At 41.6% G+C, this 11,394-nt stretch overlaps 1 protein-coding gene across 1 annotated transcript; it reads left to right on the top strand.

Moving 5' to 3' along the window:
- Nucleotides 1-4,859: 4,859 nt before the first annotated feature.
- LOC121530022 (probable G-protein coupled receptor Mth-like 12) lies at nucleotides 4,860-6,339 on the top strand (the record flags this gene model as incomplete). The annotated part of the gene is made up of 6 exons (XM_041818358.1): nucleotides 4,860-5,178; nucleotides 5,232-5,379; nucleotides 5,438-5,614; nucleotides 5,672-5,923; nucleotides 5,981-6,155; nucleotides 6,216-6,339. Coding segments are annotated over exons 1-6 (1,074 nt in total), but the record flags the coding sequence as incomplete, so codon positions are not given.
- Nucleotides 6,340-11,394: the final 5,055 nt, after the last annotated feature.

Below are 11,394 nucleotides of genomic sequence, written 5' to 3'. Positions count from 1 at the left end.
TGTTCTTCTTCCTTACAAAATGTACAACTTTTTCCTTATTAAAGACAAAAGATTCTATGTTAGTGCAGGCCTTGTAACCGTATCTTAAGATTATTTTACAGCTTCAACTAACTCTTCCTGTCATTCCTCGAAACGGCGTTCTTGCCCCATGTACTTGCCAGTTTTGCCTCTCTAATTGCCTTTTTAGCGTTGAGACCATAAAACAAGCGACTAACAATTGCGCCTTCTATATGGCAACTCGATATATCCGTGGGTCGCGTTGCGCGTTTCCCCAGGTGGCTGGCCAGGCAAATTAAAGTCACTGAGCCCGCCAACTAAATATGCCATGAAATGTTGCCAACGGATGTCGTCCTCCTTGTCGTCCTGCTGCAGTCGCAGCTCCAGGCCCAGCTCCTCGCGCCGAGTTGTGGAGAAACTTTGTGCTTGAGTCCCAGCGCCGTTTATTGTTGACTCAACTGGCTGCCATTTCCGGCATCCGGGACACCGGAGAAGGACGACAAGGAGCTGCAGCTGGCGGACTTGCAGCCCTGCCAGACAGTTTGTTTTATGAATGCGCGTCGACTAATTCGCCCTGCAATTTTGCAATTAAATTGTAGAACGTGCCATGGATATGCAAACTTCTTGCCACGGTTTCTCGGTACCATCGCCGGCTGTAGTATATTAACAGTTTCTTGCTTAGCCGGGCTATGCAATTAGTTGGGAACATTAAAACTTGGTTCGTGGAAGAGTAATCAATCACATATATGGATTTCTGTACCCCTGAGAGCAAACTAGTAGAACATACATTAGTGAAGTAAACTAACGGTGGCTCAATGGGTATTTGTCGTTCTCAAAGTTTAATATCCGCTGCTCGTTGTCTAGCTTAACCTTGGAGTCCGCAACCTATTGAATGAACGCCCGAGTGTCCCCCAAGGCAGCTCATCTCACGCTCCATGCTAACTGTCCTCGCTGGGTTGCACCCTTCGACTCGTGCTTAACCCTGCCATTCAGTTGCAACTCCAACATGACATTCCAGCTCATAGTGGAAACTGCGAATGACGTGCTATCCTTGTTAGCTGTCGACAGCAACACTCAAGAACCACAACAACATCGACCTATAGAGAAACATCTCTTTAGACCAACAACCACGCGGAAAATGACTTTGATTGCTAAAGCTAAAATTCTCTTGCTGTTTAATAATTTAAATAAATATTTATTTTATGGCCTTCGTTCCGTTCAATCATTATCCAAGGAAAAATCAATGACTCTTAAATCACACGCTTTGCTGATGTATTAAATAGAATGCACTATTTAAATGTTAATTTCGGAATAGAATACATGGCTTTTATAGAACTAATTTATATGGTGCAGACACATTAGAAACAACATTTTCCAGCAAAATGTTACTTAAGCGTTTGTTTGCGTGTTTATTTATGGTGTCCATAGTTGGCCGGCCATAAATTGCTTCACCAGGGCTCACATATCGCTGGACCCATTAAATTGTTTAACTAAACATGCTATCTGCACCACGGCAAAGCCTGGAGAGTGGAGTGAAGCCAACAAATGCATAATTAAAATGCCAAAGGGAAACCAATTGTTGCTGCCACAGAATGCAGTTGCTCGTCTCCTTTTTTGTGCATGAAATGTGTTAATTAAATTGTCACTCGCATTGTTTGCGCCCTGCTGGTGTGCCATTACCGTTTGTGGAATTTTAGGAAGATATAATTTAAAAACCCCTTTATTTAAAATAAAGTTTCCAAGGTAGAGCACTGTTCGTGGTAAATGCCAGAACGATAAGGTTGAAGTGCAGCCGAATCTTTTAGGACATTATTTGGCATTTACCCTCCATCCGCTTGAGGGATAAGAGCAAATGTTAACTCATTGTTAGAGCCCCGGTCCCAAAGCCAGTGCTGAATTCGGAGAAGCAAATCCCATCCAATTATGAGCGAAATGCATTTGCCCCACCAGGAGTTTTGCTCAACTGGCGCTGGCATTAACATCAACAATATAAACAGCGCGTGCAGCTGAAGTGTGGCACCCATCCCCCGTCCCACCATTTTCCATCCTTATCTTTATCCTTATCCCTATTCCTATTCAAGGAGCGGAAAATGCGCGCACTTTTTTTCGGGGCCCAGAGTAAAATCAAGCTTGAGGATCAACAGCAAATGCAAACACAAACAGCAAACTGAGCTGTGTGAACTTGTGTAAACAGAGTGGGTGGCAGCTTTGGGTGGGGCATTCGTGTGAATGTCTCTCAAGTAACGTGTTCGCCGTGGTGCTGGCAGGGCAAAGGATTTCGTTGCCCCACAGCCGACACAAAAGAATATAAATATTGAAAAAATCCTTGCCACTATGCGGATACGAGGAGCAGCGCTGCATGGTTGCATAAAATTCAGCATTGACAACGTTTTAATTGCAACTTGCATGTGATATATGAAGCAGGGACCACTGGGCAACACCCAGGCCGGCTCGTGTTGGTCATAACTTTGGCTCCACAAAGGTGACTATTTTTTCTGGTGGAGTATGCAGAGTATGCAGTATGCAGAGTACATGGAAATGCATGTTCTGCTGCCATGCAAGAAGTCCAATAAAAAGTTTTCCAACGCGCAGCAGAGAGTTCCACCGCTGCGAGTCCCTCTGATATTTCACCTTAAGCTGTATTAAATATTAAAGTCGCACCGCCATCCTCATTTGCATTCACAACATCCCGGTCTAGTTGGTCTATCTCGGCTCCGCCGGAATGAACCCATGACCATGTGGCTCAATGAAGACTGTTGCAAACACGCAGCAAAAACAATTCCCCAAGCATTCTTGACGGCTTCTCCTCTATGCAGCATGCAACTTTGCAGGCTCTCAGCAAGAACAACACGAAGGCTCTCTGGCGAAAACAAGTGCGGCACAGAATAAAACTCTAGCCGAGTGTTTCTGTGTGTTCAGCCAAAGTTTGAAGCTTATTAGCCCACTTGCACACCTTTGCTTTCCTTTGCCTGGATCGCTAATTACACGCTCAGGCTTAAGCTAATATAATTTTTAAATTAATTCCCATTTCCCGACAGCTCCAGAGAAAGCCTTAAGGGAATCCGGCTTGCGCACTCCTTTCTTTTCTGCAGCTGAAAATCAATTTCCAGTCGATTTCCCCACATTCTTTGGCTCCCAACCTTAGAAAATCAATTGCCAAAGCTCAAATGCAATTACGTGCGGTCTTTGAGATGTGAATGGACAGAAAAATTGGTTCACTTTAACTGGAGGTGATGGTGATGTGAAACGTAAATGAGTTTAGTTTTTCACATCCAATCCATCTTCACCCATTTTAATTTATTGGATAAGTAACTGCTTACCTTATCAAAATGCAACTCTTTAATATTCTCTCTCTCTCAACTCATTGCCATTCCATTAAGGAGGGATTCGATCTTGGGAATGGGTATTCAGGAAATTCACAATAATAGAAGAAAACTAACGTTCGTCTCTTCTATCCTATCTATAATTTCCACAGCGAACCAGTTGTGTCAAAGTTTCAGTAAAATAAGTTTTTGCTTGTTGGTACAGATAAGTATTCCTTGGTGGTAAACTTTTGAAAGTATTACATTTGTCAATACTAATTATACATCCCGGAGAGGAATATTGTGCATCCTACCTGTAATGCAAATTAGATTCTTATGTTGGTCATACGTTGGCTTATTTTTGGATAACACCATCATTGCACCCACTTGGTGTACAGCCATGAGCACATGACCTCACTTTGATTTTTTACACTCAACATATGTTGGTACATGTAAGATAATTCGATATTATCTATGTTTTATTTAATAATAGTTATAAAAAATATTTGGGCTTAGGTTATGGTTTGACAAAAGATTTGGCATGACTTTGGAACGGATTCTACTTCTTAGTGCTGGACGGGATCTTTGATACACGACTCTATTCGATATTAGTAGGGCTGAAAACTTATTTGCATAACGCCACCTCACATTCATAGCCCCGAAAGAACATTAAGCGATTTGCCAAGAGGTCAGGCTTTTCTTGATCATTATGTCCCCTGAGCACTTCGGTCAAAAACATGGCCTTGGTCATATACAAATATATCGTTTTGAAAGGCCCTTTTCGTAGAATGTAAAGAGATACTCCCAGTCAAAAGACGGACATTTTGGAAATATATTAATATTAACCTACATCTGCTACCTTCTGAAAAACATTATCATTGTCTTTATTAAGATTTAAGGTTTATACTTATGAAAAATTGGTTCACTTTCCAGAACAACGTTTTTCAAAAGAAAAGTATGTGCTTATCGCCCATAGAGCATGATTCATATTCGAAATGCTCCCCAAACACCACATTCAACTTTTAAAACGACTCTCGCGAAAAGGAAGTAATAAAATAATAAACAAGTAATGCCGCTCTTCCCCATTTGTAGACTGACATCGGGAATTTATGAGTGAAAAGGGAAAATAATGATTTAATTGATATTTTTGACATTATTTCTTCGGAACGAAAGAGTTTTGTTTGAGAACATGAATTAGGTCACAAATAATTGCAATGGTCGTTTTAAAATAAAAATGGGTGTATAGGGAATAAAAATGAGACGTATGGGTATTTTTATTTTATTTCATTTTAATTAAAAAGAAATGAAAAACAGCCTTATAAGCTGAGAACTCACTGCACCGAGAGCCAGTTGGATTTAGCTAATAGTGTGGAAGGTTTCTTGACCAAAAATGCGTCCGTCTCTAAAAATGTTCTGTGAAATTATTATGTTCTTAACTGTCGTGATGAACTCAAGAGCGTTTATTTTAAACTGCAAGTTCGAGGAAACAATTGATATTTCGCATTTTGAACGGATCAACGACTCCTATGTATACAATGGCCTTGAAATTCCCGCTAATTTGACTGGGGAATATGAGTTTATAGAGCTGCTAGGTGGAGTGACGAAGTCAGTGGAAACGCATTTAAGAGGATGTATCTGCCAAGTGAAGGCCTGCATCCGGTTCTGCTGTCCCCGGAAGAACATGCTGGCCAATGGAGACTGTAGTGATGATCTGCACGAGGAGATCCAGCAGAGCAACAGGTCTCTGAGTATGGTCCACTTTGACAAAGCGTGGCATAAGGAGGAGTACAATCTCAGGGACATGCATATCATCAGGAAACACTTTGAGCCTTGCGACGAGGTGATCAATGTGAGGGAAAATGAGTACACGATCTTAAAGGTTTGCCTTTCCATATGACAAATGTTTCTGCACTTCTAAAACTAATTCTTTAGGACGGAACCTTTTACCTCCTCGCCCTCCCGAAGAGATTAAGCAATGAAGAATACTGTCTATATCCCCAGTTCGATGCGGATTTCCCAAAGTCGGTGTGGCTTTCTCACCACTGGTGCAAATTGAATGCCCTGACAGCGGCAATTGAGGGTAAGAATGGATTGATGGATTTAAAAGTTAATGTTTCTTTTTAACTCTGTTATTCCAGTTCATGTGATATCGATAATATGCGTTATCTTCACGGTAGTCGTATATATTTGTGTGAAGGAACTTCGTGATTTACTCGGGAAGTGCTTAGTTTGCGGCTTACTCAGCATGCTAGTTAATTATCTTACCGCGTTGCTAGAAACATTTGGTTTAGCCACCGACATTTGCGTGCTAGCAGGTAAGTGGTTAAGTATGTCATATAACAGATCACGAAATCAACTTTGGAACTTAACAGGTTACAGTAGGTACTTCTTAACTATGGCACACCACCTCTGGTTCTCCGTCATTAGCTATCACTTGTGGAATTATTTCACCTCGCTCAATCGCTCCGAGTCTCCGAATCGCTTTCGGATCTGCAACATCATTGTCTGGTGCACTGCAGCGATTCCGACCGGAGTCATTTACTTGATGAATGCAGTTTGGGGGAAGGATCTCCAAAAATGGAACTGGTTGCCCTCTATTGGTTTCATTCAATGTTCTGTGAAAGGTCTGAACTGTAGCTAAACTCGTTACCATACCTAACTATTACTTGTCAATTGTTCAGGTACGAGCAGATATTCCTGGCTGTACCAAACTGGACCTCTGCTATTCATCAGTAGTTTTAATGTGATCATGTTCATCCTGATTTCGATTCACATTTGGAAAGTTACGAACCAACTGAAGAAGATCGTCAAACAGGAGGAGAGGATGAAGGCCGTCCTCGAGTACGACATTCCGACGTAAGACCGACTGTTAAGTTTTGAAAAAAGGGACGTACAAATTCCATATCCCGATCTCAGTTACCTAAGGTCTGTGCGAGTCTTCATCATCATGGGTGTTTCCTGGATTATGCCGCTAATTATGAGCTTGGCCCAATATTTTAAGTTTCCATATATTATCATTATATCCTCCTACACGGAGTCCGCATTCTTTATAATTGTATTTGCGATGCTTATCCTCCGGCGCAGAACCTATAAACTTATCATGGATAGGTGAGTCATCTTTAACTGATATGCATTTTCAAGTAACCCAATCCATATTCTGACAGAATTCGAAGAAGGCCTTAGGATCAGTTATACCGCTTTATACCCAGTTTTCGAACTTTTTATGAGTGCAAATCACGGGAAAGACCAAAACTCGCTTATTCTTTAGATTTTTGCTTGAAGATACACATAAACTAATCTTCCATTAAGCAAATACAGTTTCTAATTACATTGTATGCCTGTGTGGGTAAGATTCTTTAATATTTTCTAAGAATAAAAACGATTTAGATATGAGCCTACCATCTTTAAGCTGCTATTAATATTAAAACTCAACGAGTGTGAGGAACAAAATGAGCTATTAAATATTTTTGCATAATTCAAGCCAGCCTTTTTAGCTTTCTACGCAGTCAAATAGGTGACCTGCATAAGCCGTTTATGTTGTGGTTAACGCTTGATGGCCGTAACTCAAAGGTTGGCTAAATGAGCGTAAGGTTTGCCAACGGGATCGGGGGTAAGCTCTGAATGAGCATTAAATCCCATACATCAAGTATACGCACTGTTTGCTCGACTATTTGACTCCGGCTTTGTTTGGCCAAAAAGTATTAGGTAGACAGAGAGGCATAGATAGGGGCTCAATTGGGAAGACAAATTATCAACAAATGCCATAAATTACACAGTTCGATAAACGGGGGCTAGGAAGCACAGCACTCCTTTCCTCTTAAATGTCAACGGGCATTGTCTGCTTGCTCCGAGCAAACAGGAATATATACGCTCACACTCGACCTATGTGCATACTTATGTTTAAATAGACAGATATAGGCGGATGAATTAATCTCACAAATTGATGTCAGACAGCATTCGCAATGAGATTGTGCTAGCGGCAGGCATTTGTCAAGTGAGCATTATGGTCATGGAACCTGTCCGAACGTGGATCGTGTTAAATTTTGCCAGAAATGCATCAAAATTGAATTTCACAAATGCATAAACAAACTGCAGGCACGGCCAAAGCCCTGGATAATTGCAGCATGTTTATTTTGGCTTACAGTCGCCGGTCCTGGCCAATATATTATTCATGCAAATGCCCAACTCAAATGCCGGCCGAAAGTATTTAGTCACAAGCCGTCTGTCACATGTGATTGTGACGCATTCGACTAGCTGGTCTGCCCAGCAGTTGTCATTTTGTGGCCAGAGTAAATAAATAAAACCAATCAAATAGTAATAAATCCAGTGTGACAAACAGAACGAGGAGGTGCCACGCAGCTGGTCGGGTGGACGTGTACCGAGGGTGGCAAGTATAGTTTGAGCCTTTCCTCTCGCTTCTCTAATCTTTTAAGTCAAATACTATAATATTTCATATATGGCAACACCGAATGTTTGCTGGTGATATAAGAGTTAAGTCACTACTACGCCGATTGATTGTCACAAAATGTCAAGGTTAAATAAATGCAACCAGGTTTGAGTAAGTAAATAAAACTTTGAATCTCTGTGAATATATTTTAAGCTGACTTATTAGTTAATTTGAGGGGAGAGTTCTCCGAGTGTTTATAATCCATCAAAGTAATTGCAGTATAACTTTCACCAGCCATTAAGAATATGATTAACGTAATGAATATCTGTCCTAATAATATATTGCGGGCCAAGGTAACTTCTCACCCCACCCTTGCGATCGATGAAAACAACATTGTTTGTCTATCTCATTTTATTGCATAAATTAGGTGATTAAAATGGAATTTTATGTGCTATTATAAGCTGCCCCGCCAGCACCCCACCCCCCGATGCCAATTTTTGAGGCCGAATGCTGCTAATCACATCAGGAAGGTGACTGCCGCCCACAAGTAATTATAGCAATTAAAAACTTGGAATGCTTTGTGTGTGGCGAATTTATTTCTGCTGATTTGATCAAGACCCATCCCCTCAATGGGCGCTGTTCACTTTCTGGTGCTGGAAGGAGTCGCCAAGGAGCCAGGACAGCGCCGTCGTCGTCGTCGTCACCACTAATGGAATTAATTGGCGCTCTCTGTTGAATGCTAATAAAATCAGTAAGCTCCACAACAAGAACTAACTGCGCGCAACAAATTAGACAAAACTTGAATGCTTTAATAAGATTACTGCCGAAGGGAAGGAGTGGCTTCTATAGCTTCCATTGAAAGCCAGGGAGGCAGAGGTTGCATTTCGTCGAAATTCATGACAGTCGCTCCAACACGGCGCAGATTGTCAATTAGCATAAACTCCAAGAGGATTATGAGTGGATTAAAATAAATGTGGGTTGTTCTCTCAACGAACTTAGGGCTTTGCATAAGCTGAGTGTGGGTAAATAGCATTATCAAAGGTTAAAGGTTAACTCATTAAGCGTAAGCCGCAGTTGAATGTTAAACACGTCCTCCATAACCACACACGAATTTATTAATTCTTCTTCACTTAATGGTTAATGCAACTGACTGCCTGCCGGTCAAATGACAAAGGGTCGATTCTCGCTCGACTAACCGCCGGGGACATGCTCCCTGGAACAAAGGAGGCCGCAAGGAACAACTCGGGCTCTGGACCAGCCAGCCGTGCAGCCGTAGAACCAGTCAAAGGTGTCCGTAATTGTATGTGAAACTTGTTGAAGGCTTCAATTATGACGATTTTACACGGAGTTCGTGTGCCGGTGCTCACTGAGCAGGGCAGTGGATCGGAAATTATATTAGAGGGAGCTTACAATAGTTAAACTTTCTTTTATATTTTTTATAGAAAATATATTTTTATTACACTTAAGCAATTATTATTTACATGCACATATGTAGTTATTAATTTCAAGTTGAATAAAATATATTATTTGTCCAATTTGATTGAACTCCACAATTTATCAAAAGATTTTTAATATATTTCGAGTATAATTGGTTGTGAATTTGTTATAGTCTGATATTTCTTTTTCATAGTCTTTGCCTTAGATTCGTATTTGGTTGTCAACGAAGTTTGACTTCTGACCCCTGTTTGCGAAGCCCCTGACACACGCAGACAAACCGACCCACACTCACACAAACGACAACCGCGTCGCGACTTGCACTTTGCCACGACTCATTGGAGTTCACGGGGACCTGCGATGGTGGCGGGTGGAAGAGGCGACTCCGACTTCGACGTGGGTCTGGCTGGTCTGCTCCGTGTTGTTCAGCGCCGGCTGACTTGACTTGGCTTGGCTTTCATGTTGTTGCTGGGAAATGCTGGATAATTGGCGTAAATAGCAAAACAGCAAATTGCCATTAACTATTGGAAAAATGTTCGCATCGCTTGCCACGACTTTTGCTACGGGGCGGATGGGGGAGTGGCCCTGCTGCTGATGGCGTTTGTGTTGCGTAGGTGTCGGTGATTACGCGAAATGCAATTAAAAATATTTAAGCTGCATGCACAGCAGCAACAGCAACAGCAGGAGCAGCAGCAGCTATAACAAGAGCAGCAGCCACACCAAAAACGTAGCAACAACACCCGAACATAAATAATGCCGAACCGTTTATTAAAGCGCTCGTGTGAGCTGAAATGAGTGTGCAACCTTAAATCTTACTTTTTGCTGCATTCCCTGTGGCCTGATCTTTGCTGATTTTAAAGGTTTTTTCGGATATGCAACACGAGCAGCTTAACGCGATGCTTATTATGATGTTGCCGCAGCTCGTAAAGTGGGATTTAAGTCCCCGCCTCTCGCGCTTTTTTGCGCACTCAATGCGATGGCTATTAATTAACAAGGGATAGTGATTGTTTGCTTTTTTACACATGCCAAGCACGCAGATTAATAAAGTGATACAAAGGGCTGGACGCAGGCAGAGTGAGAGAGAGAGGGGAGAAATTGAGTAAGTGAGAGGCAAATAGGGAAAAATAATAATACTCGATACTGAACCAAATCTGCTGGGAGTAAACTGGGTTGATGGAAGGGTCTCCCTTTAACATGGAGCTTTAATTTAACATGGCTTTAACTTTATTTGAGATTTATATTTATTTGGCTGGCAAGTGAGTTAATAAAGAATTTTTAGAAATATTAAGATTTCAATTCATTTTAATAACTACCATAATTTGCAAAGTCTAATTAAGAACAAACCGGTGAAAATTAAATCCTGTATGCAAACATCCTTTCCTCCCCGCAGACTTAGCATAGTTTAACATAATTTGATTTACATTATTCCAGAATGCTAAGCAAACTGCCAGAAGAGCGAGTTGGAGGGCTAAAAACATAGCATAATTTGCGGCGTCGCCTCGCCAGACCGTAAGCGCATTTCAAGCCGGAGGTTCCGGACTCCTACCCAGGACACGGGCCCGGGAGGGAGTCTGGATTTGACTCAGCCTTCGGGCTCTTGATGGTTATTATGTTAATTTACATGTCTGATGGCCGTAAGGCTGCGCACGACTACGCGCCACCCGCCCTCTGCCTCCTACCCCCACAATTCATACTCATGTGGGGGCGTGGCAGGTGCGACTAATGCATAAATTCTCTATAAACATATAGATTGTGCAGAGGAAACAGGTACACACAAACACACATAAGCACATACGCCAGTCCGTACAAAGTATGCAAAGTTATGTGCAGGCCTATGAGCAAAGCTCTGACTTTGCCATAACCCCTAAACCCCTGAACCCCACTCACCCCTCTGCGAATTGCATGAGCAGCCGCGCGTGGTTTATATGCCAAAACAAAATGAGTTTCTCGCATGCCTGCTCAGCGCTCTCTGATGGAAAGCCGAGCTGGAGGCGTGAGCAGGATCCTCCGATTGTGAGTGGCTCGTGAGGAACCTGAAAAGGAGAAACTAACTCTCAATACATTCAAATTAATTTTAATGTAATAAGAACAAGTTTTACAATAATGCAATGATTTTTACTTAAATTTAAATTAATTATAATGGCAATGCCAAATTGAGTCCACCATTCTTTTAGCTCGTCCAATATATTATTTCTGGGTACGAAGATCAACATGAAAGCCTATTTTATCGATTCACTTTTTCTTTAACATCCCCAAATTTGAATAGAAATTTTT

Source organism: Drosophila eugracilis, unplaced genomic scaffold (genome assembly GCF_018153835.1).
Source record: "Drosophila eugracilis isolate 14026-0451.02 unplaced genomic scaffold, ASM1815383v1 contig_2154, whole genome shotgun sequence".
Lineage (NCBI taxonomy): Eukaryota > Metazoa > Arthropoda > Insecta > Diptera > Drosophilidae > Drosophila > Drosophila eugracilis.
This window is presented reverse-complemented; position numbering and strand designations above follow the sequence as displayed.